The sequence below is a fragment of the Hypomesus nipponensis genome, chromosome 18 (assembly GCF_054491055.1).
Source record: "Hypomesus nipponensis isolate SF chromosome 18, ASM5449105v1, whole genome shotgun sequence".
Lineage (NCBI taxonomy): Eukaryota > Metazoa > Chordata > Actinopteri > Osmeriformes > Osmeridae > Hypomesus > Hypomesus nipponensis.
The window spans coordinates 301115-329112 of record NC_140378.1 but is presented as its reverse complement, the minus strand read 5'-3'; the positions used below and the strand labels follow the sequence as shown (position 1 = coordinate 329112).

The 27998-nt window shown below is 41.9% G+C and overlaps 1 protein-coding gene across 1 annotated transcript; it reads right to left on the bottom strand.

The window, feature by feature from the left end:
• Nucleotides 1-120: 120 nt before the first annotated feature.
• Nucleotides 121-23090, bottom strand: ddx20 (DEAD (Asp-Glu-Ala-Asp) box polypeptide 20). The gene is made up of 11 exons (XM_084681033.1): nt 22835-23090; nt 22079-22173; nt 21770-21938; nt 20655-20769; nt 20324-20466; nt 19996-20134; nt 19787-19845; nt 19128-19210; nt 18886-18991; nt 18528-18629; nt 121-1591 (listed from the first exon to the last, which is right to left on the bottom strand). The coding sequence occupies exons 1-11, from the start codon at nt 23028-23030 to the stop codon at nt 351-353; spliced, it is 2448 nt and encodes an 815-aa protein (XP_084537159.1). The 5' UTR covers nt 23031-23090; the 3' UTR covers nt 121-350.
• Nucleotides 23091-27998: the final 4908 nt, after the last annotated feature.

Sequence of the window (27998 nt, the reverse complement as noted above, 5' to 3'; positions counted from 1 at the left end):
ATTTTCTGTTATGAACATGATCAAATATTATAAATCTAAATATATAAACAGGACATAAGAGGAAATGTATTATCCTACAGAGTGTTACTCAAGATCCTTGGCAAAACAATCTCACCGTGATGAAATAAAAATAAATTTATTTGAATGCAAACATTTAGAGGTTAAATACATGATACAGGTTGCAATGAAGGGTTGAAACATACCAGTAGCAACAAACTGAATTTTTTATAATCTTCCTTCTGACGGGGCATCTGCAAACATTTTGTGTTTATGAACTGTAGCTCAAAATCAGTTAGTATTTGCTGTCTGAGCATAAGCCTTCAATTGCCGTCTCAGTTTTGTTCAGTCAGTCAATGTTTGAGTAGCTCCTCCATGTACACCGAGTTCATGCGATAAGCTGCTAACCAGCTTTGGGCCATGGTCATATACTGGTAGCCAGGGCGAGACTGTTGCTGGGTGGGGGACATTGAGGCATAGTATCTTTCCCAGGCTCTGTAGTGGGCCCCCCAGTAACCCTCAATATCCCCATCCACCTGCCCATCGTGCCCATCTCTCCTTGTCTTCTCCTTTTTACGCCTGTTCTTGGGTACTTTACCTGTTTTTGCCTCATTGACTCTCCCTACAGTCTCACCCTTAAAATATATCTCTATATGCCCTCCTCCTGTCTGGACTGGAGCATTCTCCCAGGGCTGCTTGCTTGCATCCTTACCTGTTATAGGCTCAATATCTCTTTCCTTGGTGCCTAAGACTGTCCCCTTTGATCTGGGCCTTATCTGGTGGCTGTTATGTGGCAGAGGTGGGTGGTTGCTTTTAGTTCCAGAACACGCAGGCTTTGCTTTGTACTCGTCTAACCATCTGTGTTTGACACCTAGAGTCTGATCAGCGAAGCTTTGCAGTAATTCATCAGCCTGACTTTTGTACTCCATGTCAGAGCCAGAGCTATCTGAGGCTGATCTTGATGGTGAAGCCCTGTTCCACTTAGGAAGCTGCATTGTGTGTTGAACCGAGTTCTTCCTGCTCAGCACGGTATGAGTGTGTGTGAGTGGACGGTCACATCCACAGTCATCACGGTCATGGAGTGTGTGTGAGTTCTCGTGCCCGTGCTGGCTGCTGAACCCGTTGTCCTCTCCTTGACCTCTGAACTGGCGGATGATCTCCACCGACCTTCCCAAGCCTTCGTTGATGAAGCTTTGGAAGTCTAACTCTGCTTCCAGGAGGGTCATTGACTCTGACCTTTGACTCTTGAAGGCACTGAGGGGAGGGATCTTGGGTAAAGCCTCCTGCTGCTCTTTACGACCGAGATCCAGTGAGGGCCCAAGTGCTGCTGAACTAACAGGGGCAGGTAGTAGGGCATCCAGGACAGGAAGCACCTTTCTGGGACTTCCATTTTCTTTAGTCCCAGCTGGGAGATGGCCCATTGCGAGGCTATGGTTCTGGTCCCTAAAAGATTTTGGAGAAGGGGCTTTGGCCTTTGCCTGTCTCCTCTTCAGTGTTTTGGGGAACAGTTGACTGTGAACCTCCTGTGATGCAGAGGACACCACGGTAACATCCCAGTCACAGGATTCCGGCATTAATCCGGGCTCAATAGGGTCTGAAAAAAAAGTGGAAGGCATCAAAATCATATTGTAAGTTTTACAGAGTAGCCACTAGACAGTGACATGTCACTTCGCAAACCAACTGTCAGCATCTCAACCATACAAGCCCTCATTAATTTGTATTGTTATAATTTATGTTGCATGTTAGTTCTATTCTTTTTCTTCTGCAATGGGAGACAGATAGTTTACAGTCTGAACTTATCGCAGGAAATGTGGACTCTCTTACTCAAACATTCTAGCACCACCAATTGGGCAAAGTCGGAGGTGCGTATAAATACGGTTCAAAAGTTATTTTCAATGATAAACAATTTTAAAAATGAGGCATCTTTGGATTCACTGGATTAAACCGAGCTCAACGCACCGTGACGTCCATTTCTGGTTATATAGATTTTTTGATATATCAAAAAATGGCTGTAAAGGCTGTAAAAACAGGAAGTGAGGTCATCTTTCAGTATAAGTTATAAGTCCAGGTTAGTTTAGGTAGCTCTTATCACACTGATGTCTGTTCAAGTGCTTATTTTTCTGATCAGTTTGTTTTAAAATTGTTATTTGATAATATAAAAAGTGGTTAGTTTGTGCTCGTGATTGGGTGACACCAGCGCAAGATGGTAGCAACCGCATCCAGGATATTTTTGTACAGTGGGAGAAAGTGGAGACACATTGTTGTGTGACCTAGTTGTTGCACAAGTGCAATAGAGGCTTTGGTTGAATCTCAATACTGTGTCTCACCCCTACCCCTTAGTTTACCCCTAGCCCTTGTCTCAAAACTGAGGGGTAAGGGCTACATAGCCCTATGAAATGAGATACCACTTGGTTACGGTTACGTATATCAATGTTTCCAAAGCAAGTAATGTTATGGACTGATATCAAACAATTCGCTGCTAATGGAGTTTAGTTAAAACTGTAGACATGCATGGAGTCTATTCAGGGCTAATCAGAGAAATGCGGGACTGTTGTGTAAATCAGCAATGTAACGTTAGCGTAGAAAACTAGCTATTTTTAAAAACCTTTAAATTAAGAACATGGTTGCAAATACAGGGGTAAGGTGTACGGCTTAGACAGAGTATTGGGATTCAGCCTTTGTCCTGCTCTGGATTGCCTGGCCCCTTTAATGCTTCTTGCAGCTATATTATGATTTGTTAATTTGTATTTGTTGTAATATAGATCTAACTGTGACTACCGTGACCAAATAAAGGCATCTTGCATAAAAATGCCTATTGCCCCCTTCCCTACACAGTTGGGTTGCTTGCGTCTTTCTAATAATGCCAGGAATTTGTCTGTTTTGTGTGTCCTCGTTAGTTCCCCGCGATTATCTGGAGAACCGGGCATTCATAGTTCATAATTTTGCAAATGTCCTGTGCCGCGACTGATGTTGATGTTTACATTTACAATCCCCATCTTTCATGTGCCTCCACAGGCATCATGGAAACTCACCCCAGCCATTTCACTCAGATTCAGGGCTGGACTGGTACAAAAAAAATAGTCCCTGGTATTTTGGCCCAGGCGGCCCACACCCACCGTGATTGGTCAGACACATTCCATGCAGACAGTCCTCTTAAAATATGCGTACATTCCAGTGTTTCCCACAGATTAGAAAGCTATTTTTGGCAGGGTGGGGGAGGGGGAGGTTTCAAAATGATTAACACATTCACAAAATCAACAACAACAAACAAATAATTTCTGCATATGCAGGTAGCAACGCTCACGCTAAATAACTATTTAGCAAACTGGTAGGCTCCTTGACGCTGGGTAAGTAGCTAGCTCCTGAGACTTCTCACCAGAAGAACAAAAGTGAACCTTTGATTAAGACATGTTCGTAGGTACCTAGTGAAAAGTTGCCTCAACTTTCCTAGACCTTTAGCTACGGCACTAATGCTGAAGGCTCGCTGATATAGCTGTCGGTCTTACTAGAACGAAGTAGGTCTGCATCGTTGCTAACATGTGCTGACGTTGTGACTGTGAGTACGTGAGAAAGACGCTTGAGTGACAGAGAGATGGAGGAAGAGCAGAGAAAGGAAATGTAGCTGCACGAATATTTAGGTAAAAACACGCAGCATAGTGTTTCAATTTTTTTTTTACCGCCACAAATTAGTCTGTGTGGGAAATACAGCATTCTCTGATATGAGTTGCCTGGTGTTCTGCATTCATGTGATAGTTTTGGATCCTTCAAGAGGGGTCTGAAGACTTCACTTAAATAATTAATTGGGTGTGCTCACGCCTTGAGGTAGTACAACCATTGATTTCTCACATATATTTATTAGGGTTCCTAGGAGGGAACCTATTGTTTTTGTTAGTATTCTTATTATTTTTTTCTCTGTTAAATGGCTCAATAGCTCAAAAAGTCCTTGACCTGATTTTTTAAAATTTGGCCCATTGATCCAACAGGTCACTCATTACTCCCAGACGGCTAATGGCCCATGTACGCCCATAGGCGGCGCTATAAAACATGCCCAAAGTCTACTTGATTTCCCCAGCGCCCCATTACTCCAAAATGCCAGAAAATTGGCATACATGCCTTATTTCTCATGGGGGACAAAAAAGCCTCAAGAACCCATAAGGTCCGCCATGATAGATTTTGCTGTACTGTCCAAATTTGCTACAACCTTCAAAACCCTTCTCCTCATGAACCATGGATCCAATCGACTTGAAATTTGTTACAGATGTGTACAATACATGTTTTTACATAGGGTGACATGGAATAAGAAATGCAATACAAAATGGCTGAAAGGGGTGTATTTATGTAAATGTCCACATTGCCTCAATATCTTTGTGTCAATAAATCAAATATAATTTTGACTCAGGGTTTTTCAAACCTAATAGGGTTCAAGACGACATCACTCTGAAGTACCATAAACAATTTCACTTTGGTATGTCTATATATGATTGAATTCAATTGAATTGCTCCACAGCGCACGCTCCAAATTCTCACAGGCTCATCCTGCTCCTTGACACTAGAGTGACCACCTGTCTCGCTTTGCGTTGTGTCGCACAGCATTTTCACCACTTGTCCCGCACGTCGCATATTGAATATGCTGTGCGATACAGCGCAAAGAGGGACAAGTGGTCAACCTACTTGACACACGCGCGAGCTTGGCGAGACGCACACACATCCTTTCTGGAAATGGTGTGCTTACCAAGCCCCCACCCTTGGTCTTTAGCTCCTGTTTCATTTAGCTTCCAATCGCAGCTCACCGTTACGAATATAAAGTCTTTTTTGGCGGCCATTGTTGTTTTCAACTGGAATCACCTGATAGCTGTGTTGGAGGCAGCCACGTTCGGTAAGTCCTATTTTTACACTTTAACCTAGAATCAATGATTGGGTTCGTGAAAGTACACTACTCTTCAATTATGGTGAAGGTTTGAGCACTTTGAGACCTTTAGATCGTGAGTTTGAAGTGACGGAAAACCAAACTCAAAAAGTAGCTATCTTTTTCCCTCTGTGTAATTACTGAATCATGTACCATTTCGGCGAATTCATCAAAAAGGTAGAGGAGGGCAGCTATTAGGAGAACAAGCGATTCCCCACAGACCTGTTGGCTCAGAATTTTGATTTGGGTCGAGAAAGTCTTTGTAATAAGCCTGCCTGCCAGCCCTCCCGAGACAGACAGTCACCCCACAGACACAGTAGCTCTGCAGACTGCTTTTTTGAGGACATTGATGAAAAAGGACACACCAGCATTTTTACTTCTAAATGTTTAATCCTTTCCATGTCCCAGCATGCCAAGCTGCTGACTTTAAAACCATATTTTCAAACTGTCATATTCCATATAATTCATTGTCTACCACACATCTCACCACCCCTGTGTAAATTGTTTTAATGTGTCTTGTTCTTGTTTTTTATCATTGTTGATTTTGTTTTTTTAACTATGCCCTGTAAGGTGACCTTGGGTGCTTTGAAAGGCGCCCTCAAATAAAACGAATTATTATTATTATTATTTTAGTGTCTTAAGTAATGAAACCAGTTCAAGTTATAAACTTTTGACCTGAATCCAATGATTAGTCATCTGAATAAAAACCACTCAAGAGAAGTACTCACACATTTGCCTTTGTTTCCATGGGATTCATGGAATTGCTAGTTTCTGCTCCTCCATTGTGTAATAAATAATAATTTAGGACAGCAATTCAATTTTTTTGTTATCTTTTCGCATTCCACACATTTAGTCAATGTTCTTAAACTCAACCGATTGTTGTCATTTTACCATACTGTTCATATTGAACAGACATCAGTGTTTGGGGAGATTACTGTATATTTCCACTTTTGATTTGTATTTCCATCGTACATTTGGTCTTTTTTTTTTTTTTTCAATTGGAAGTGTTATTAAAGTTCTTAAAAAGTCTTAAATTTAACTTGTTTACACCTGTAGACACTGAAGCCCCCACCCCCCACTCCAGAGACAGTTGGTGACAGAGAGGTGCAGACATTAAGTTAAACATGGTTATGCCTTAAGAGTAGAGTAAATAATAGAGACTAAATGTGTAAATGGATGCTGAAACTCAGTTCTCTGAGTTGGTGCATGTCAGTTTAGGCAAAGGTTGTATTTTAAACCTCTTGGTTTAAAAATAATTCAGATTTGATTGGAACTCTCTCTTTTATAAATGTATAGTTGGATTTGACATTTAACAGCCATTGAATTCATTAAGCAAGTTGTTTAACTCAAACAACCATAACACAGTAGGCTACATATGGTATACAAAGCTGCAGTCAGATTTGGCGAAATTGTTAGCTTGGATGTTATCTTGACATATACATGGGGTCTTGATGATGATGATGCGCACGCAGCTTCAAGGCAGAAAGACGTGTTCCATTTCAGGAGACTCCAAGACCTTAGCGCGTCACTAGCATCTTGTCAGAGCCTGTTTAAGGAGAGCCTGCCCACTCCCTATTAAGCCTGATTGTACCGAATTTTGTTGCAGTTCCACCAGAGTTCCACTGGGAGTGATCGCGGTTGTGTGCAACATGAATAGGAGTCTATGGAGCTAAACGGCTAAATTTGTCTCTTTCAACTGATTGTCGTTGATAAATCTCTGATTTGATTGTAGTTTTCGCATGTTCAACATGGATTACAGGTCAAAAGTTGAATGAACAAGTTATTATTTCCTTTCGATTTTCGATTCCTTTCGATTACTTACAGGGTAAGTCGTTGTTGCCCATAACACGCTAGCATTCTGCTAACGAATGCTGATTGGTTAGTGAAGGACTGACTACGACAAGAGATCCCGCTTGATGGCATCCGAAGCAGAACCAGAATGTCAGAGCATTAGCAACATTAGCAACAAAATTAGCAAGCCAAAACTCTTTCTAGCATGTGTATTGACAGGAACAGTCTAACCTGCAAGCAGTGTTCGATGCCTCGAGAGAAAAGTGGAAGTAAACAGAGCTTAACGTCAAGCAGTAGCTCTGGTTGTACGATGTGTATGACGTCAATGCCATTTTCAAAGGCTTTTTAGAACAGAGAGGCTACTTAAATAAAATCTAATCTCGTCATATCACGCAGTCGGAGCACAGCTAGATCATCAGCGTCAGCGCTCTTGGGTACCCAGCATGCAGTGCGGCATGTCAAAAAACGCCAAGACTAGTAATTTTGTTGTTTGTTAGTTAAAATATTCTTGTTGGTCACCCTGACAGTGCACGTTGTGTGGTTTAATGGGAAATAACAGTCGGCTATGAAGCATTAACGCTTGCAAGGAATCGATCATGGGCTATGCATTAGACCTATTGCCAATGAGCCTATTCTTGATTGTAAATTGGCTGTAATTCTGGAATGTGGTCTTCAAGCCATCTTTGAGAAATTCTGGAATGCATGTTGTGATCAGTGTTTTGATTGAGGGAGGCCATTTTTGGTCAACATCTAAACCTCATGCGTCCGCTACAGCATTTCTGCTTTGGCGTGACTTGCGCTGGGAGGGAGGTAAACGGTATGGATTGGGATAGTGTGCGGGCAGGTGTATTTTTATATAGGGTGAAATGGAATGAGAAATGTAATACAAAATGTCTGAAATGGGTGTATTTATGTAAATTTCCACATTGCTTCAATATCTTTCTGTCAATAAATCAAATATCATTTTGACTGATGGTTTTCAAACCTTACTGGGTGATGACAAGATGACATCACTCTGAAGTACCATCAAAAATTTCACCTTGGTATGTTAAAATATCATTGAATTAGAGTAGTTTAAACATTGGCAGAATTGAACAACTCTTACCAAAGAAGAAACAGCTTACTTTTTTTATACACTAACTGAACATGACAATTTTCAACACTGAGAAAAGCGCAATGGACTGGGACAGCGACCTGCAAAGTGTAAGGTTGTAGGTTTGAATCCAGCCACAGTCTTTTAGCCTGTCTTAAATTTGAATATCTGTTTTGTTAAACAGGATGACATCATTATGAAATACCATGCCCAATTTCATGCAATTCCACTTTGAAATGTCAACTGCTTCTTAACCTTTGTTCCAAAGCTGACCAAAGCTAATACTTTGCCCTTTTTACTCTTACATTCTCGATAGTTGGTGTGTAGCAGAGAGAATAAAGAGGCTGCCTTGTTACCTTATGCTCATGAGTTCAAATCCCGACTCAGCCTATTGTAGTTGGCCCAACATGAAGTAATTTTGTTCAATTGTTGTCCAACTCTTGACCTTCTACAATGTACATTTTTATTATATTTGACCATTTTGCGGAGGAACCCGCATTGCTGCTTGCAGCTATATTTAGGGTTCCTCCGGTAGGAGGGAACCCTATTGTTATTGGTGGCCAAGCCGCGAAGCGGTGAAGCCACATCAGTGATTCTACCTTTTCTTATTGGTGGCCAAGCCGCGAAGCGGCGAAGCCACATAAGTGATTCTACCTTTTCTTATTGGTGGGACAGGTTTGCTTCTTTCCCCACATATTAAATACACATCCACGCCACTCTCTTTTACTGCCAAATCATTTGAACACCATTATGTGATGATAACTAATCCTATCAAAGCATGCTTAATTGTTCTTTATCGCCCACCAGGACCGCTAGCTGACTTTGTGGACGAGTTGGACATGCTCCTAAGCGTCCTCCCGGATGATGGAACCCCCCTGATAGTCCTTGGGGACTTCAACATCCACCTCCAAGGAACGCAGGCTGTTGACTTCTTGTCCCTCCTGACTGCCTTTGATTTGACGCTGCTGAGCACACCGGCGACCCACAAGGCAGGCAAACAGCTAGACCTCGTCCTGACACGTAACTGTATCACTGACTTAACCTCTGTAACCCCACTGCACATATCTGATCACTACTTTATCAAATTCTCTGTCTCTCTCCCTCCAACTCCTCCTACCTCCCCTCCCCTCGTAACTTTCCGGCGCAACCTCCGCTCCCTATCCCCCTCCCATTTCTCCTCTGTTGTAACATCCTCCATCCCTCCCATTGACGAGTTCTCGTCCCACCCCACTAACACTGCCACCGACACCCTGTTCACCACTTTAACTGCATCACTTGACTCTCTCTGTCCCCTGTCAACCAGGCCTGCACGATCTTCTCCCTCCTGCCCGTGGCTTACGGATGTTATTCGTGAAAAGCGGTCCTCCCTTCGAGCAGCTGAGAGGAGATGGCGCAAGTCCAAAGACGGTCTGGACCTTGATAAGTATCACTCCCTCCTTAAATCCTTCTCTTCTCACATAACTGGTGCTAAAACCCTCTACTTTCTTAACAAAATTAACTCTGCTTCTAACCCCCACAAACTTTTCTCTACCTTCTCCACCCTTCTTAACCCACCTCCCCCACCCCCCCCCCCCCTCCACTCTGACAGCAGACGACTTCTCCTCCTTCTTTGAGGAAAAAGTCTCCGACATTAGCAGTCGGTTCCCTAAACCCACCTTTCCTACCCCCTCACCTTTCATGACTGACCCAACTAAATGTCTAAACTCTTTCTCTCCCCTGTCCGAGTCAGAGCTCTCTGACCTCATTCTCTCTCATCGCCCCACCTCCTGCCCCCTTGATCCTGTCCCCTCCCCTCTCTTTCTCCCCCTCTATCATAACTTTTCTGCTCCATGTCCTAAACTCCTCTCTTACCTCTGGCACCTTCCCCTCTGCCTTCAAACAGGCCAGAGTTGTTCCTCTACTCAAAAAACCCTCCCTTAACCCTGCCGTCCTCCAGAACTACAGACCGGTATCACTGCTACCCTTCTTTTCTAAAACAATTGAACGTGCTGTATCTAACCAACTGTCTAACTTTCTCAGAACAACCTGCTTGACCCCAACCAATCGGGCTTCAAGACCGGCCACTCCACAGAGACTGCCCTCCTTTCAGTCACCACTGCCCTCCAGTCTGCCAGAGCGGCTTCGAGGTCATCAGTCATCATTCTGCTGGACCTTTCTGCAGCGTTTGACACGGTTAACCACCAGACCCTGCTCTACAGACTTGGAGAGATGGGCATCACTGGCACTGCACTCCAGTGGATCTCATCCTACCTCTCGGGAAGATCCTACCAGGTCTCCTGGGGAGGCAAACTGTCAGACCCCCGCCAGCTCTCCACCGGTGTCCCACAGGGCTCCGTCCTTGGACCCCTCCTCTTCTCTCTGTACACCACCTCACTTGGACCAATCATCACCTCCCATGGCTTCTCCTACCACTGCTACGCTGACGACACCCAGCTGTACCTGTCGTTCCCCCCGACCGATCCGGGGATCTCTGCTAGGATTGAGGCCTGCCTCGCAGACATCTCCGCCTGGATGACCGAGCACCACCTCCAGTTGAACCTCGCCAAAACAGAACTTCTCATCATCCCGGCAAAGCCCTCCATCTCCCACGACCTGTCAAGAGGGTGACCCCTCATCCTCTGCCAGGAACCTTGGGGTTACAATGGATGACGAGCTCTCCTTCACGGCCCACATCGCCGCAGTCTCCCGGTCTTGTAGATTCACCCTCTACAACATCCGAAAGATCAGGAGATACCTGTCTGAGCACTCCACCCAGCTGCTAGTCCAAGCACTGGTCCTCTCCAAGTTGGACTACTGCAACTCGCTGCTCGCTGGTCTCCCAGCATGTGCAACCCGCCCTCTTCAGAGGATTCAGAATGCAGCGGCCCGCCTGGTCTACAATCTACCCAGACGCTCCCATGTTACCCCGCTCCTCATCTCCCTCCACTGGCTACCCATCAACGCCCGTATCAGATTCAAGACCCTGGTACTGACCTTCCGAGCAGTGAACGGGACTGCACCCATCTACATCAAGTCTCTCCTGCAACCTTACACCCCCACCCGTCACCTACGGTCTTCTTCAGACAACCGCCTGGTGGTCCCACCGCTCAAGACTGCCCGGTCCCAACACAAGCTCTTCTCCTGCCTGGCGCCCCAATGGTGGAACCAGCTCCCCACCTCCATCAGGGACACTGACTGTCTCCCCACCTTCAAGAAAAGGCTCAAGACGCACTTGTTCCGGGAGTACAACGGCACTTAAGAATGCTTGGCTGGACTTGTTAGTTTCCTCCAGGATCACTACGACTCTTATTGAGTGGCTTGTTGCTATTGTAGGTTAGATATAACGAAGTTAAGTCTTGTACTTGCTGTGTAATATTTTACTGTTGATTGTTCTTTTACAGGTACAGTCCTGCAATTTTGTGGTTCATGTTGTTTTAATTTGTAACTTGTATAACTACATGCTCTTATGGGTCTTCCATTTTTGGCACTTGTTTAGCTTTTTCACAATGTATGCTTCATGTTTTGGCTGCTTGCGATGTTTGGGACTATCTCGTTGTTATGATCAGTGACCTATGCTATTTTGTAAAGCTCTCTCTTGGAAGTCGCTTTGGATAAAAGCGTCTGCTAAATGAATAAATGTAAATGTAAATTGGTGGCCAAGCCGCGAAGCCACAAGTGATTCTACCTTTTCTTATTATTATTACACTTCTTCTGTCATTGGAGTCTATGGCAGCCCCTAGAACCGTGTGGTAAAAAGTTGTGAAATTTGGCACACTTATTAAGAACAGTCCCCTCTTTATATTCACCAAGTTTCATGTCTCCCATTAGACCACTCTAGCGCCACCAACGGGTCAAAGTTGGACTTGTGTTTACACACGTAACTTGAGGTAAAAAATGACGTACCATTGGATTCCCTGGATCAAGACGAGTTCAACGCACCCTATGACGTCAATTTCCGGTTATATAGATTTTCCACCATTTTGAATTATAAGGAAACACGTTTTTTCGCTTCGACTACTTCTATTTTTGTCAAATCTTCCCCAGAATTGTCACACATTATCATCAGACCAACCCTCACAGAAGTTATCAAAGGATATTTGATTTTCAAAACCGTTTGTCCGGTACAGCCAATCAAAATCGGCAACAAAGCAACCAAACAGGAAGTTGGGTCATATCTCAGCTAATCTTTGAGAAATCAACACCAAACTTAATATGAGGACTCAGAACCCTCTTCTGAGGCTGTCCAATTAATTTGGTGTCAGGTGATCACTGGCTGTGGCCGCAGGAAGCAAAAATGTGTTTTGGCCAATAACTGTCGATTTGTTTGCTTTTATTAAGTGATTCCTTCGTCTCATGATATGTTGGGACATCCCGTATGTGATACATGATAACTTGTGATAATAGCCTAATTGATCCGGCCGCTATTTTGAATTCATTGAAAAACGTTTTTTCTTTACTTCTCCTACACATGTTGTCCAATCTTCACCAAATTTGACAGATATTATCTTCAGACCAAGCCTCACAAAAGCTTTCACATGGTTCTTTTATTTTCAAAACCGTTTGCCCGCTACAGGCAAACAAAATGTGCCATTAAGCCAGCAAACAGGAAGATGGGTCGTATTTCAGCAAATCTTTGATGGATTCACACCAAACTTGTAGCATGCACTCAGAACCCTGTTTTGAAGATTTCTAAACAGTTTTAGGGGTCATTTGACTGCTTGGCCACCACATTGCTGCTTGCAGCTATATTTGGTGGTATTATTATTGTTTTACCCATGGGAGTCAACGGCAGCCCCTAGAGCACAATGGTATAAAGTTGTGAAATTTGGCATGTTGAAACTGCAGACCATTAGTAACTACCATACGAAACATGGGCCATGTGTGACAATAGGTGGCGCTACAGGCCACACCCCAATATGTCAATTTCCAAATTGATGCCATAAGTGCCAAAATGCTGAAATGTATTACATATGCCTCATTTCTCATGAGGAACAAAAAAGCCTCTAGAACCTATAACGGCACCCCCACAAATCTGAAAAATAGTTCAATGTAAGATGAAAAGTAGATTAATTGTGAATATTTAAAATATGTATTCTTGGCTCATTTCTAGAGCTTTTTCCCCAAATCCTGTCTGTAATATGTTTAAACAAACATAGCCTTTTAAACCTCTAGGTTTAATGATCTCTTTATACATTTAAAGTTGGATTTGACATTTAATCATTTAGCAAGTTATTTGACTCAAAAACCATGACAGAACATGGCCCCAACAGTACCAAGCTCCCACCTTCACTCCTTAGTCTAGTAGACATTTTAGACTAGTAGGCATTCTGTGATTAGTTTGGCCACAGCTAATTCTACTGTTAAAAGAAACAGAAGGTCTTCTTCTTCAGAACTATACAGTTGAATCAACCAAACACAGCTTGGTCATGTTATCATCTTCTTTGGCACATCTAAACTAAGGACTAGACTTTTAAGAAAGCATGACCAAAGCAATTTGGTGAGGGAGGGTTCCTCCATAAACAGTTGCTGACAAAGAATTTCAGACAATAACTTAAACATAGTCTTGCATTAAGAGTAGAGTCAACAAATTGAAAAACTGTGCTAAAGGTTGTTGAAACTCATTGCACTAAGTTGGTGCATGTCAACAAAAGCAGTGGTGCCCAGAAATGTTTGGTAGGAGTGGCGAAAAAGAGAAGCAGAACAGTGGAACACCATCCCACTACCATTATCTCTTATTCACTCTCATCTGTGTTGTATATCTGTAACTGGTATAGTATGGGACTACGTGAAAGTTTCAAAGTCAAAGTGTAGCAGTGCAGAATAGAGGATGGGTGTACAAGGGTGTACTGGGTGTACAAGCTTCTGCTTGCGGAATGAATGCTCCATGACATGTTTAATAAAACTTGAGAAGTCTCCCTTTATTCGTGGTGTGTCCAGTATATAACGTCTCGCCCTGCTTTATCCTACCGCCCTGCTCACCGGCTCCTTGTAGTAGCCTCATCTCCATGCCCATAACATTACGCCATTAACTAGATCCAGTTACATGACACTGGGAAATGGGTGCTGATGTGGAAAGTCTCCCAAAACAGCAGAAAACAAGGAAAATATGGAGGCATCTATTGGATAAATGTGGTAACTCCTTTGTTGTACACCCAACAAATATTGGGCTACTTTACAGGCATTTTGGGTTGGTTTGAAGTAGATTTATTGTGAATATTATAAATATGCATGCTTGGCTGATTGCTAGGTATTCTTCCAAATGCGCCTGCATCAAATTCTCACACACACATTCGTGCAAGCTTAGGGAGACGCACACACATTCAAGGAGTGTTGCTTTTTTTTTTTTACAATATTGTGGTTATCAGACATGATTTATTGTCAACAATGTCAACAATCTATAACAATCTATAATGACGCCTTAACATGCCACGATATCACTAAATATGTTATGCTATAATTACGTTTGTCATGCTATGAACATATTATTCATTACAAAATTTAAATCTGCTTTAAAATAACGGAAATAAACAACTATTTAAACAACCGTCATGTATGTGTGCAACCATTTGTAAAACTGGCTACAGCAAGGCAGGCGCACTGTAGATTATTAGACATTTTTAGGCAACTTTTCTTTGGATTGGTTTCAAACTTTGCAAAAATCAGAATTTTTTTGGGGGAAAAAAACTAGGTATAGTAGTGTGAGTCTGGTTCTAGAATTGAACCAAATTTATTGCGGGAGATAGGATTGGATAGTTGACTGGAGTTAATAGAATAAAGTCGACAGGTCGGGTACCAAATCGGAAATGCAATACCACCAACACACCGGTGCCATTACCTCAACCGAGGGGCCAGGGTCTGAGGTGAACACAAGATAAATACCACCTTCATTACCGAGAGAAGAACAATCTTTCATTCGACAGCTTTTTTGATATTTGTTCATATTTGACCGCACAGTAAGTAAGGAAAGCAGAACTATAACAGCGACACACAAAATGTATTTTTGCGTTTTAATTTGTATGATAACTTGAACACGATTTTATAGCCTACTGTTTTACGCTTATTTTAGCTGAGCCAAGAATTCGTGTTTGCTAGTAGAAAGTAGGCTATGTATGTATTGCAGCGTAGCAAGCTATAACCCTTAACATATAGGCTAGTTTTTGCTTCAATGGACGGCGTTTCGAATTAATGTGCTGTACGTACCTACGCTTGTGTTATTCTATTTTTAGCTACATGTCATTGTTGATGTAATTTTGTTTGTGCGTTCCAAGTTTTTTTGACGGTATTCACATCGTGAGTTATTCTTTTCGAAACTGTAGCTAGGTCGCCAAGTTTATTGCATATTTAAAGCTACCTAGCATTAAACAAGTAGCAATGGTACCATGGTTGTTTTACTTGCTAGCTTTGTTTGGGTTCATGGTTTGAACGTTTATAAGGAATTTCGGAATTTTGTACTATGCTGCACAATTTCCTATCTCTTGATAACATTTTATATTTGTATCTATTTTGTACACTAAATTGCCAAAGTATTTGCTTGGTTGCCTTTACATGCTCATGAATGTGAGTGACATCCCATTCTTAAACCATAGGATGTAATATGATGTCGGCCCACCCTTTGCAGCTATAATAGCTTCAACTCGTCTAGGAAGGCTTTCCACAAGGTTTAAGAGTTTTATGGAAATGTTTACCATTATTCCAGAAGTGCATTTGTGAGTTTGAACACTGATGTCGAACAAGCGCCTGTCTCTGCTGTAATTCATCCCAAAGGTGTTGTATTGGGTTGAGGTCAGGCCACTCAAGTTCGTCAACACCAAACTCGCTCATCCATGTGTTTATGGGCCCTGCTTTGTGCACTGGTGCACAGTCATGTTAGAACAGGAAGGGGCCATCTCCAAACTGTTCCCACAAAGTTTGGAGCATGAAATTGTTCAAAATGTTATTGCTATATTGTACACACACGCACACACACGCACGCACGCACGCACACACGCACGCACGCACACACACACGCCTTAATGTAATTGTCGTCCTTACATTACATACACGTCCTTTACTAAAGTGTATCTTCCCTTTCATAAAGTTATTGTTGTAATCAAAGCTTTTAAAGAATGGATTTCTGCATGATGGGCCTGACCAGAGCACAGGTGGCCTGAGAGAACACGCTTCAAAGTTGTCACTTTCAAAAGGGTGGCATTTTAACCCTGTTTGTCCAAAATGTCTAAAAGTTGGTACGCATGCCTTATATTGCTCATGGGGAACAAAAGAGTATCAAGAACCCATAATGTCGGCAGCATGGATATTTCTCTACAGTGACAATTTGTGAAGAATTTCAGAAAATGACTTAAAATCAGCCATTGATCCAGTTGTCTTGAAATGTTGTGTACATGTATGAAATACATGTCTGTGTCATGTCAATTTGGTAATGGTTTGCAATGTTAAGGAGGAACCCGCCATTGCTGCCTGCAGCTATATTTTTTATTTGTTTTTGTATTGGGTAATTTGGGTAAACACAAGGACAGTTCGTTATGAACCTTTGGGTCATGTGACCCGAAGGCAACACAAAGGTTAATTAATTAAGCTTGATTAAACTTATAATTCATTCTTATTCTTAATATCTGTGATGTGTATTGTGAATTGGGGGAATAATTGTGGGGACTTTCCCTTTTATTACTGTAAAAGGCGTAATTTACAATCATGTTGACGAATCATCTACATTTATTTTCTCGGCACTATCAGAGTAGGCCTATCATGTTACGTTTCATTTTAATAAATGAACAAAACTGGACTTTTATGAATTATTATTACAATATAGAGTACATAATAATGATGGAAGAATCCGATGGAGGAAACTTGTGTTGCTGGATGTTAATGTTTGCTGATGCTCACGTACAACAATATTGTGGGATATAATTGTAAACCTACATGGCAAATAAAACTACATTCTGATTCTGAAATCAAAATGTTCCAATACCCTTGACTACTTCCTTCCTCCAGTAGTATCCCTATTATTTCTGCTATTTTCCTAATAACTGCGCCTGCACTTCTGGTAGACGTGTGATTTCTGGCATGTGTGATTTGTCTTCAAATAAAACAAGCAGAGGCTTTTTTCCTCCATGGCTCTGGTCCAGAAGAGCACCAAAACTTTGAACGAGTTTGTGACGTTTGAAGCATTGAACGTCATGAATCACGTGAATGTCGTAAATTGACAACAGCTCTAAAACATTTTTTTGAAATTGTGCGTATTGTTTGTGACACAAATGTTGACGTGTCAGTGCCATAAGTCCCACCCTTATGAAATACTAAGAAAAAGACAAGATTTAAAGTGGATGGTTTATTCCGGAAGGTTATTAGCTATAATTAGTTTGCAATGCTGTCTGCCATCATAACATTAAATCAGCTAGGGCTGCAACTAACGATTATTTTAGTAATCAATTAATCTGTTTTCTTTTTTCGATTAATCGATGAATCGGATAAAAAAAAAAAAAGCTTTAATTCCCAACCCTTCATTCAAAAACAGAACTGACAGTGCAAAACATCTTCAGAATGTGCACAAACAGGCACACAATTTTGAAAAAAGTTAAGATTTACGAGGATTAAGCTATTTTCAAAGATTAGTGATTTTCTATCATTTTATTTGAAACTTAATTGAAAAGTAAAGGCTTTGGAGGTATACCAGACATTGTTAGGATACTCTGGTGTCTGTCTGAGGTTTCATATTCATAAAAATATTATAAGTCAACATTTTTCCAAATGGTATGGGTAGTTTTCACCCTGTCCCTAGCGCGACGTGGCAAAGTTGCGTCTTCCGAATGTGAGACGAATGTCGAATATGAAACTAACTTCACCTGGGTTAATTAACACACCTTTGACGTATTTCGTGTGAAATGCCCCCACACCTTGGATGACTTGGGTCGTACTGATTTCTCCGCCATGTGTTTCAATACAACGTTACTAAACGTCTCTCCGATGGTCTTTCCTCTACCTCCGCTTTGTTCGGCGCTCCACTAAACTTTTTTTTTTTATACTCAAACATCTCCATGACTTATTGAGTGGTGTAATAATCGCGCCACACAACAAATCGCTGATGAAATTTGTTGCCAATGGTTTTAATAATCAATTTTAATTGTTTCGTTGTTGCAGCCCTAAAAATCAGCATGCTTTCAAAGGGTTTGCTTTATGGATGAATTGGCTCGCTAACGGAACGACAATATTAAGTGAATACCTTAGGTTACATAAATGTACCAGAGCATTGGTAATTTGTTTGAATGAATGAGAACTTGCTTTTATGATGTGCATAAGTGACTGGAATAGATAATGTGGAGGTTGAACAAGTGCTTCTAAGGTGACAGAGAATTTCAATTGTGATCAATTGAATATTGTGATCACTGTAATATGGTATCATTCTCCATGGCAGGATATACTCCGAGTAGGGGTGGGAAAAAGAATCTAATTTTGATTGATTGCGGTGTATATGTTTTACGATTCATGTCGAGGCCAAATTCGAAACGAATCAAAGACAATTTACATTGTATTCCATGTTTCTGTTGTCTAAATCATTAATTACAAATTTTAAAAAACTTACTAACATTTTAGACCATACAGAAGTGGGGTTGTCATGCCAAAAACGGTCCGGCCTGACTTCCCAATGCTGTTCGAATGCAAAGACATTTCTGAGACGGCAAGTAGTGTTTGTAAAGGGTGATGCCTGGATAGGATAGCTCCAGATCAAGTGTCAACCATCACCAATGTGTACTCTAGACTCACCTGGAAGAGGACACAGATTGAGGCAGCACTTCTGAGCAATGGCCATCAGTTTGTTTTCTTCCTCCCCATAGCAACAGTAGGTCACAGCCAGCCCCTGAGTACCTAGAGACAGATGATTTAATAATTGTCCAATCATTATAGACAGAGCACTGCATACAACTGCTCTGTCATTGTCAAGGCAATGTTTAGTGGGTCTCATGCCTCTTGAGGTGAAGCATTCACTCTCTTACCCTCCTATAGGACAAAGTAAACAATTGACCTTGGGGTGTTTTTTCCAAATACAAATTATGGTTGCAAAGTGTGTGTGTGTGTAGGGGTTGGGCAAGAGAATAAATAAACAGAGGTTTAACAAACGCACCAAAGCGACCTGCCCGGCCGACTCGATGCATGTAGGTCTCCCAGTCCTGAGGGACGTCCAGGTTTATCACCAGGTTCACCTTCTCTGCATCTATACCCCTGGAGGTCTAGAAGCAAAAGAAACAGGGATACATTGAATTGAAGATCGTTACCTAGTGAAGAATGTATTAATTTAGGCAAGTAAGAAAACCTTTAAGGATTACATTTACGTTTGTGTGTGTGCACCCTAACTGGCTTCCTCACCAAGTCGGTGGAGATGAGGACTCGACACTGGTACTGCTTCAATTTAGACATGGCCTCCAGTCTCTGGTCCTGAGTCAGACCACCTCCACACAATAACAGCATACATATGAAATATAGTCTATGGATCCATACATCCATCCATTGCTGCAACAGTAACGTTTTCCTTCAGGAATCAATGAAGTTACTATCCATCTAATCCAGGGGTCCTCGAGAGCCGCTGTCCTGCATGTTTTAGATGTTTCCCTGCTCCAGCACACCTGATTCAAATGAATGGGTTGTCATCAAGCTCTAAAACATGAAGGACAGCGGCTCTTGAGGACCAGGGTTGTCCACCCCTGATGTATCCATCTATCCAAATACAATAAAAAAATCTTGCATGGTGGAGTTGGGACTACAACAAAACAGTTGTTTTGCACAAAGGATATATTTGTTGTTCCAGTCACTCACATCTTTATTTAAATGTTTTACAATCTCCCACCAGCCCTCTAGTGGTTTAATAACGTAACCATCTGTCTCTATGGATTGTTTTGAAGTTTCCTTTTACTATAAGTAATGAAATGTTATTTTCATGTGATAGGAAATGAGAAAAAAATCTGCACCACAATCTTACTATTACGCCACAGTAGTACCCCCTGCTGGTGTCTTCCCCTAATCCTCACCTGAGATGCAGACGGCAGGCAGGCCTTTGGCAGAAAGGATATCAGCCAGATTCTGAGCCCTGTAGGAATGAAACATGCATGAGTATGTGCACACACATTAGCCACTGCACCCAAATGCCATATTAAACTGCATGAAAAACTGTTGATTCCCAAATGTCATCCTATTAATATCAGAGAAGACAGATACAAATTGTAATCATAGTCTTCACCTGGAGTGAAGGTTGGAGAAGACCAAGGCTTGGTTGAAGGGCACTTTGCTGAACAGGTCCAGTAGAAGTAGAACTTTCTCCTCAAACACCCTGTGAGGCAGAACGTGTGATCTGACCTGCTGGTAGTACTGCTTCAAACCTGATAGGGAGACGAAGACATCTCTCAGTGAAGGAAAACCATTACATCAATGACCATCCCTCCAAACTAACATTTAGTGAAACAAAGACAAAAAAAAGTATGGGGTTGACAGAAGGAAGAATTTCTTGAGGGACTCACAGAGCCAAGACTACCTTAGAGTCCCAATGCTGTGTGCATGACAGCACTAACCTAGGAGTGCGGGATCGGTGGGGTTGAGTCTGACAAAGGTGGGCTCTCTCATGTAGCGGGCCAGATGCTGAGCAAGGGATTCTGGATAGGTTGCAGAAAGTGCCAACATCTGTTTGTTCACAGGTAAAGAGGAAAAGATCCAGCTGGAAAGGAGTTTGTGGGGAGTTAGGATCTGAAGAAGGGGGTGTATGATAGACAGTAGGAGGGAGAGAGTACACATAGTGTATATATATATAGTGTATAGGTACTGTATGTATGATGCAGAAAGTGTATGACAAGAAAGTAAATAAGAGTACATATTTGTGTGTGTGTGCATACGAATGTGTCTCACTTAATCTGGTCTTGGAAACTGCCCTCCTCTAGCAGTTTATCTGCCTCGTCCAATACAAACAGACGGACACTGGACGTGGATAACAACCCCAGTTCTATTAGCTGCTTGATGCGTCCTACACACATACAGGTAAAAACAAGACATGACGGTTACTTTTTTTAGAGGTCAAATGACATGAAAACTTCACTTTAGGAGGTTATTTAACATTAATACGAGCTCCCCTAGCCTGCCTTTGGTCCCCCAGTGGCTTTTAGCTGGAAATGCGCTGACACAACCTCTCAAAGTTTTGCATGTCTGCGCCAAACATTTCAGCCACCACTGTTTCCTTAACTTGAGCCAATACAAAGTTGGCCTTGCTGACCATCTGAATTTAAATTCTGGATCAGTACACCTTGGTCCAGCAGCTACAAACCTCGGACAAGTAAGTCGACTAACGCTATATCATATTGTTGCTTACTATATGGTTACATAGCTTGCTACCCTTAGAATCTGGCTGTAACATTAGCTCTGCAGCTAACAGCTGAGGTACTGTCGCTAATGTAAAGCTAGATAGCATCAAGTATGTGTGTGAATACACATTCTGTAGCGCAGTGTTGTACGCTTCGTTGTTATGTGGATAACGTTGTTGGTCTTATGGCGCGCGCGAAATCTGCCTTTCCCCACATTTAAATGACTGAGTGTGCAGCTCTGCAAAGTTGGGTTATCAGATGAGAAAGGGCAAATTCAAGGCATCTTACAGCAACGGGTCTACGAGCCATTGCAATATCATAGGCTACATTCACTGTAAACATTAGCGCATGGTGCCGCCTCTCTCCTCCTCATTAGCATTTAAAGCTACAGACACAGAAACAGCGCATTCTGAGGAAAGCTCATTGTGGGACTACTCGTCGTGGCTATAATTCTGCATCAAGACTTAACTTCGGGAGAGAGACTTCAGATATATATAAAAGCATATATATATATAAAAGCATCCAAAAACATTTCATGTGACCTTAAAAGCACAAACTCTACAAAAAGCGAATCCCCGGTTTTTCTAATCTTGCATACTTTTTCCATAAGTCAAAGTTTGGTTCAAAAAAACACTCAAATATAGAACTAGGTTCATAAGGACTGACCAGGTGAGCCAACAGCAATGTGGCATTTCTTAAGGTGAATCTTGTCCTGGCCCACGGGCCTACCACCGATAAAGACATGGCATTCCAATCCCTCCATGGCACTACCAATGGCCATTACTACCCCGTGGATCTGCACAGCAATCTCACGCGTAGGAGCCAATACCAGAACCTAGAAAAATACAAGTGTGTGTGAGCATGTTTATTCATTAAAGATATTTTATTAATACATTTGTGTAATGTGTCTTGGACTTTTACGTTTGGATGGTTTTCATAACCCTTGAAAGGGACATAGCAGACTATGGATTTCACCTGTATGGTGCTGTTCTCAAGGACCAATGAGTCCAGGGCGATGGTAGAAAACACACAAGTCTTCCCTGTGCCAGACTTGGCTTGCACGATCAGATCTGAAAAAATAGCCAACACGTAGGTTGGGAAATTGTCATTGACGTCAATTCATTAGATTCTTAATTATGTAAAACCCAGTCAAAAGACACTGTGGGTAGGTAGACCAAATATCAAGGTCCAAGTCTGGGCCGATTCTATAAGTGGGCTGGAGCGGGCATTGACCCACCAGATTTTCATCCGGCCTCCCAACTAATAAATAAGAAAACGTTTAATTTCTCGTTAACAACCAATACAATCCCATTTAAAACGTTTTATTTGTTATTAATGCATATAGTCTACACTCCTTGCCGATTATCGGATGCTGTGACAAGTCTTCAGTTTTCAAAGCGTGTGGCGTTTTAGTATTTCACGTTATTTTGCGTAACAAACATTAGTAGTAGGCTGTATGATCATAGGCTAAGTTATAACTCTTTTGTTGTAATTTAATAATGTTTTGTGTAGGGTGGATTGCTGGTTTTGTGTGTACTGGAGAGAAAGGGCTTTCTTAGATTACTGCTAGGTAGTTGTGTACATAGACATATAGTTACATGTCTATGGTTGTGTAGGCCTACTCTTAACCAACCAACATTTTTCTCAGTAGCCCCGTCAAAGTTGTCTAGAACAGGCTCGATACAGGTTGCACTAGGCTACTGCTATGTGGCTAGCTATCCAACTACATACCTAATCCACATCTGCCCAAAGGAATGGCTTTGAGCTGAATTGGAGACGGCCTCTGAAAGCCGGCCCCCGCGAGTCCATCCAGAACTAGCGGAGAAAGCAGCAAGGAATTAAAGTATATCCCCTCTAATAATAAAACATCACCAGTACGAGTTCGTGTTTCAATATCGTGGGCAGATTTTGCAATGGAAGTAGCCATGTTGAAGTACAGCGTTGCGAGTAATTCTCGAGGTGAATCTTCCTAAATTTCTTCGTCTTCTTCTTCTGTTGAGTTTGTGGTAGATTGCAAAAATCTTTGAGAGGTGCATTACCGCCATCTACTGTTCTGGAATGTGACACCGGCGGCCTGCACTAATATCAAATCAAATATAGCTGCAAGCAGCAATGCGGGTTCCTCCGCAAAATGGGAAACTATTATAAAAATGTGCATTATAGAAGATCAAGAGACGGACAACAAGAGAGCAAAACTTCTTCATAAAGTTAGCCAACAACAACAATAGGCTGAACAGGGATTTGAACTCATGAGCATAAGATTATAAATCAGTCTCTCAATCGTCTCTGCTAAACACCAACTTTTGAGATTTATTGCATAGAAATGGCACACTGTTACCTTTGGTCAGCTTTGGGACAAAGGTTAAGAAACGGTTGACATTGAAATGTCAAATTGCATGAAATTGTGCATGGTACTACTTCAGAATGATGTAATCTCGAAGCCAATAAGGTTTGAAAAAACATCAGTGAAAATTATATTTGATTTATTGATACAAAGATATTGAGGCAATGTGTACATTTACATAAATACCCCCCTTTCAACCATTTTGTATTGCATTTTCTTATTCCATTTCACACTATATAAAGACACATCTGCCCACACACAACTTCCATCCATGCTGTTTCCCTCTCTCCCAGGACAGGTCATGCCAAGGCAGAAATGCTGCAGCAGCCTCATGAGTTTTAAGGGTAGCCCAAAAACATGCCTCCCACAATTGACACATTTTCCCCAAGTTGGCTAAAAAACTGCAGATACTGTAGTTCTTCTTGAGTTGATCTCTTCCCAGAATCTCAGTCAATGCACAATTAAGAATAGTCATGTGGGCACCTGGGCTAGGGCAGAGCTCATGCTGAGCTCCTTGCGAGAATAGCCTATAACAGTACAGCAGCTGACTCTGGTCCCATTAAAATACACAACATGCACAATCAGGGTGACCAACAAGATTATATTAACTGATAAACAATAACATTACAAACATCTAACTGAACAAACACATCAACTGAAATCCCTTGCACGGTTGTAACCGCACTATTTTCCACAAGTCTTTGCCTATTTGACATACCGCACTGCATGCTGGGTACCCAAGGGGCGCTGACGCTGATTATCTAGCTGTGCTCCGACTGTGTGATTTGAGTATTAGCTTTGGTCAGCTTTGGGACAAAGGTTAAGAAATGGTTGACATTTCAAGGTGAAATTGCGCATTGTATATCAGAATGATTTCTTCCTGTTTAACTAAACAGATAATCAAAATTATGACAGGCCAAAAGACTGCAGCTGGATTTGAATCTGTGACCTTGCAGTGCACTGTCTTAGCCTACTGAGCTATTCTCAGTGTTGAGAACCATTGTGGTCAGTTACTGTATGGACAAGTGAGCTATTTGTTCTGTGGCAAGCATTATAAGTTTAAACAGCTGTTATTCTGTGATCTTTTGCGATATCAAGGCAGGGTCAGGCAGGCAGGGCAGGCCAGCTGGATGGAGCTGTCTTGGGGGCAGGGCTGAAGAGAAGCTGTCCAGCTAGAGAGGGGTAGTCCAGCAAGGGGTCTGTGTTTCCCTCAGCATTCTCTATTGCATCCTCTCTTGTTGCTCTCATTATGCTCTGTTGCATTCTGTTGAGCAGGCCTCTGCATGACCTGTAAAAGTGAAGAAAGGGTCCATGTCAGTGTTGAAAAATGAAGCTTTTTCCATCTACACTTGATACAAACTTAGTTTTCACTGTGATGCAATACTTGAACTTGAATCCAAATGTGTTGGAAACCTATTCAAAGTTAATCAAAACAGTGGTTCGATTCCAGGCTCTAGCAACAGTGTTTAGCTCTAGTAAGTAAGTAAGTAAGTAAGTAAGACTTTATTTATATAGCACTTTTCATACAATAATTGCTGCTCAAAGTGCTTTACATAAAATCAACAAAAACAACAATACAAGTGTTGATCTAACTAGCCGCACTCTATCTGCGGTCTCTCAAATCCGTCTTAGATCCGAACTGCCACTTGCAGTTTCTAATACACAAACATGACAAGGGGGTAGACAGGACGGGAATACATTTTCAGCATAACATGAGGAGAGAGAGGAGAAAAAAAAGGCAACCCCCAGACTATGCTCCTAGAGGAGTACAGTGTGGGAACAGGCAAAAAATACCTCAGCACATAAGCACATACATTGTACAACATTACAGAACCACATGACTTGCAATTGGGAGGGGGGAGGAGTATGGTCAAGCAGCATCTGGACCTGCAGCCATATATGTGCTGGTCACAGACCCGCAAGCCACACTGGGGGAACAAGCAGGCGAAGGCGTTGGATGGGGGAAGGGGTGTGTATGAGTGTGCCTGGGTTGTGATGTGGAAAAAACATCATACTGTTGTAATTATGAAGATGGTTAATGATGATGGACCCAAAGATATTTGTAATCACTCTTTGGAATATGCTATACTAATTGGAAACCATATTAATACAAGTTATATCATGGGAAACCAAATGCAAAGCTGTTTTGCTGATTACTGTTATTCCTAAACAATAGTAGGAGACGTGAAGCCCTAAATATAAGGTTTAAATAATTAAAGGATGAGTGGGGGAGAGGAGCATGTGTATGCTTTCATAAAAGACCAGGATGCATAGCTGTAACTTATGAGACATATTTGTGGCCTTACGCCCAGAAGCCTAATGCAGCTGGCTGTTCAAGGTCAGAAAGAGCCTAATTTCAAGCAGTGTCTATGTAGGAAAGTACCTGTTTTGAATCCCCTGAGACAAGGGACCCGCTTGGTAAGATTACCTAATGTCTACGAAACCAACTAATGTCGTACCATATTAACATACAATGGGGAGAAGACTATATAAGTTAAATTGTCCGGAGAAAACTTCAGTCTGATCCCGGGATCACGCTCACGTTCTATTGGCAATCTTTGTTACCTGAGAACCAATAAAACACTTTGCATCAACCCTGCTGAGTTCCAGTGCTGTTTTTACATCTTGAGAAGTGACTGAAGACGTACATAACTTTTGTTTCATCAATTGGCGAGCTAGCCAGGAGAAGTTTGAGAGATCCACCACGGGCCTGTGGGAAGAGAGCACCTCGGAACACGCCTTGGCCAAACAAATTTATAAGGTAAGCAGAGTTTTTATATACATCTGCTTAAATTCTGTGTGTTTCCGAGGTGTGAGCCCACCCTGCAGGCCAGGTAAACTGGTGCAATCTCTTCTTCAAAAGAACCTATTTCTTTTATTTAAAGTAATAAAACTATCAGAGCACTGAAACCCAGGTTTGATGCAAACATATTTTATGTTTGTATGTCTTGTACTGCTATTGGTGTGGAAAGAATGAATGATTAATATGTGTGCTTTCATTTAGATTAGAAGGTATTTGAATGTGTGAGGCATATGCGATATAGTTGGTTTCCAGAGATGGTTAAATCAAAGGAGGACATCTAATATTGGGTGTGTCGTGTGTTTGAATGTGTGAGACATATGCGATATAGTTGGTTTCCAGAGATGGTTAAATCAAAGGAGGACATCTAATATTGGGTGTGTCGTGTGTTTGAATGTGTGAGACATATGCGATATAGTTGGTTTCCAGAGATGGTTAAATCAAAGGAGGACATCTAATATTGGGTGTGTCGTGTGTTTGAATGTGTGAGACATATGCGATATAGTTGGTTTCCAGAGATGGTTAAATCAAAGGAGGACATCTAATATTGGGTGTGTCGTGTGTTTGAATGTGTGAGACATATGCGATATAGTTGGTTTCCAGAGATGGTTAAATCAAAGGAGGACATCTAATATTGGGTGTGTCGTGTGTTTGAATGTGTGAGACATATGCGATATAGTTGGTTTCCAGAGATGGTTAAATCAAAGGAGGACATCTAATATTGGGTGTGTCGTGTGTTTGAATGTGTGAGGCATATGCGATATAGTTGGTTTCCAGAGATGGTTAAATCAAAGGAGGACATCTAATATTGGGTGTGTCGTGTGTTTGAATGTGTGAGACATATGCGATATAGTTGGTTTCTAGAGATGGTTAAATCAAAGGAGGACATCTAATATTGGGTGTGTCGTGTGTTTGAATGTGTGAGACATATGCGATATAGTTGGTTTCCAGAGATGGTTAAATCAAAGGAGGACATCTAATATTGGGTGTGTCATGTATTTGAATGTGTGAGATAAATGTGGTATAGATGGTCTCCTGAGACGGTTAAATCAAAGGCAGACATGGTATAGATGGTCTCCTGAGACGGTTAAGTCAAAGGCAGACATGGTATAGATGGTTCCTGAGACGGTTAAATCAAAGGAATGACAGAGCTGGTTAAAGCTCTATTATAAGCCGGCAGACTCTCTTGGGATAGGGAGTCGAAGTACTTTGTCAATTAGATAACAACTGCGCGCATCGCTGGAATAGCGATAAATAACGTCATTGGCCAGAACTTAATGCTTGTGAATATGCTTTTGTATCAGAATGAGTAGATATTGGACATATAAAGGACTGTAATTTACTGTAAATAGAGAAAAACACACACAGCGAAGTCTGCACATGCACCAGGAACATTAACATTAAATGTGGTAGAGTAAGGAAAGACAAGAGGCTACAAATTGTCTGCTGGGCTGGGCGATAGCCAGATCTGCGTATTGCTCCTGGAACTCCGCGCCTTCACCTAAACCGTGATAGACGTGGCCGGCAGAGACAAGCGCAGCCTGGTTGTCGTTTGGGCAGCGGGTGATAAAGAAAAAAGAAAAGCCTGTACATCTCTGTGAGCCCGTAAGGCTTGACAGAGAAATGAACCACTAATAACCTGGGCACTCCAACCAGGAATAAAGTGGGGTTGTTACGGAACGAGGCCCGAAAAAACATAAAAGTAAATAGCCACACTTATTCTGCCCCAGACAGAAAACCACATTGTTATA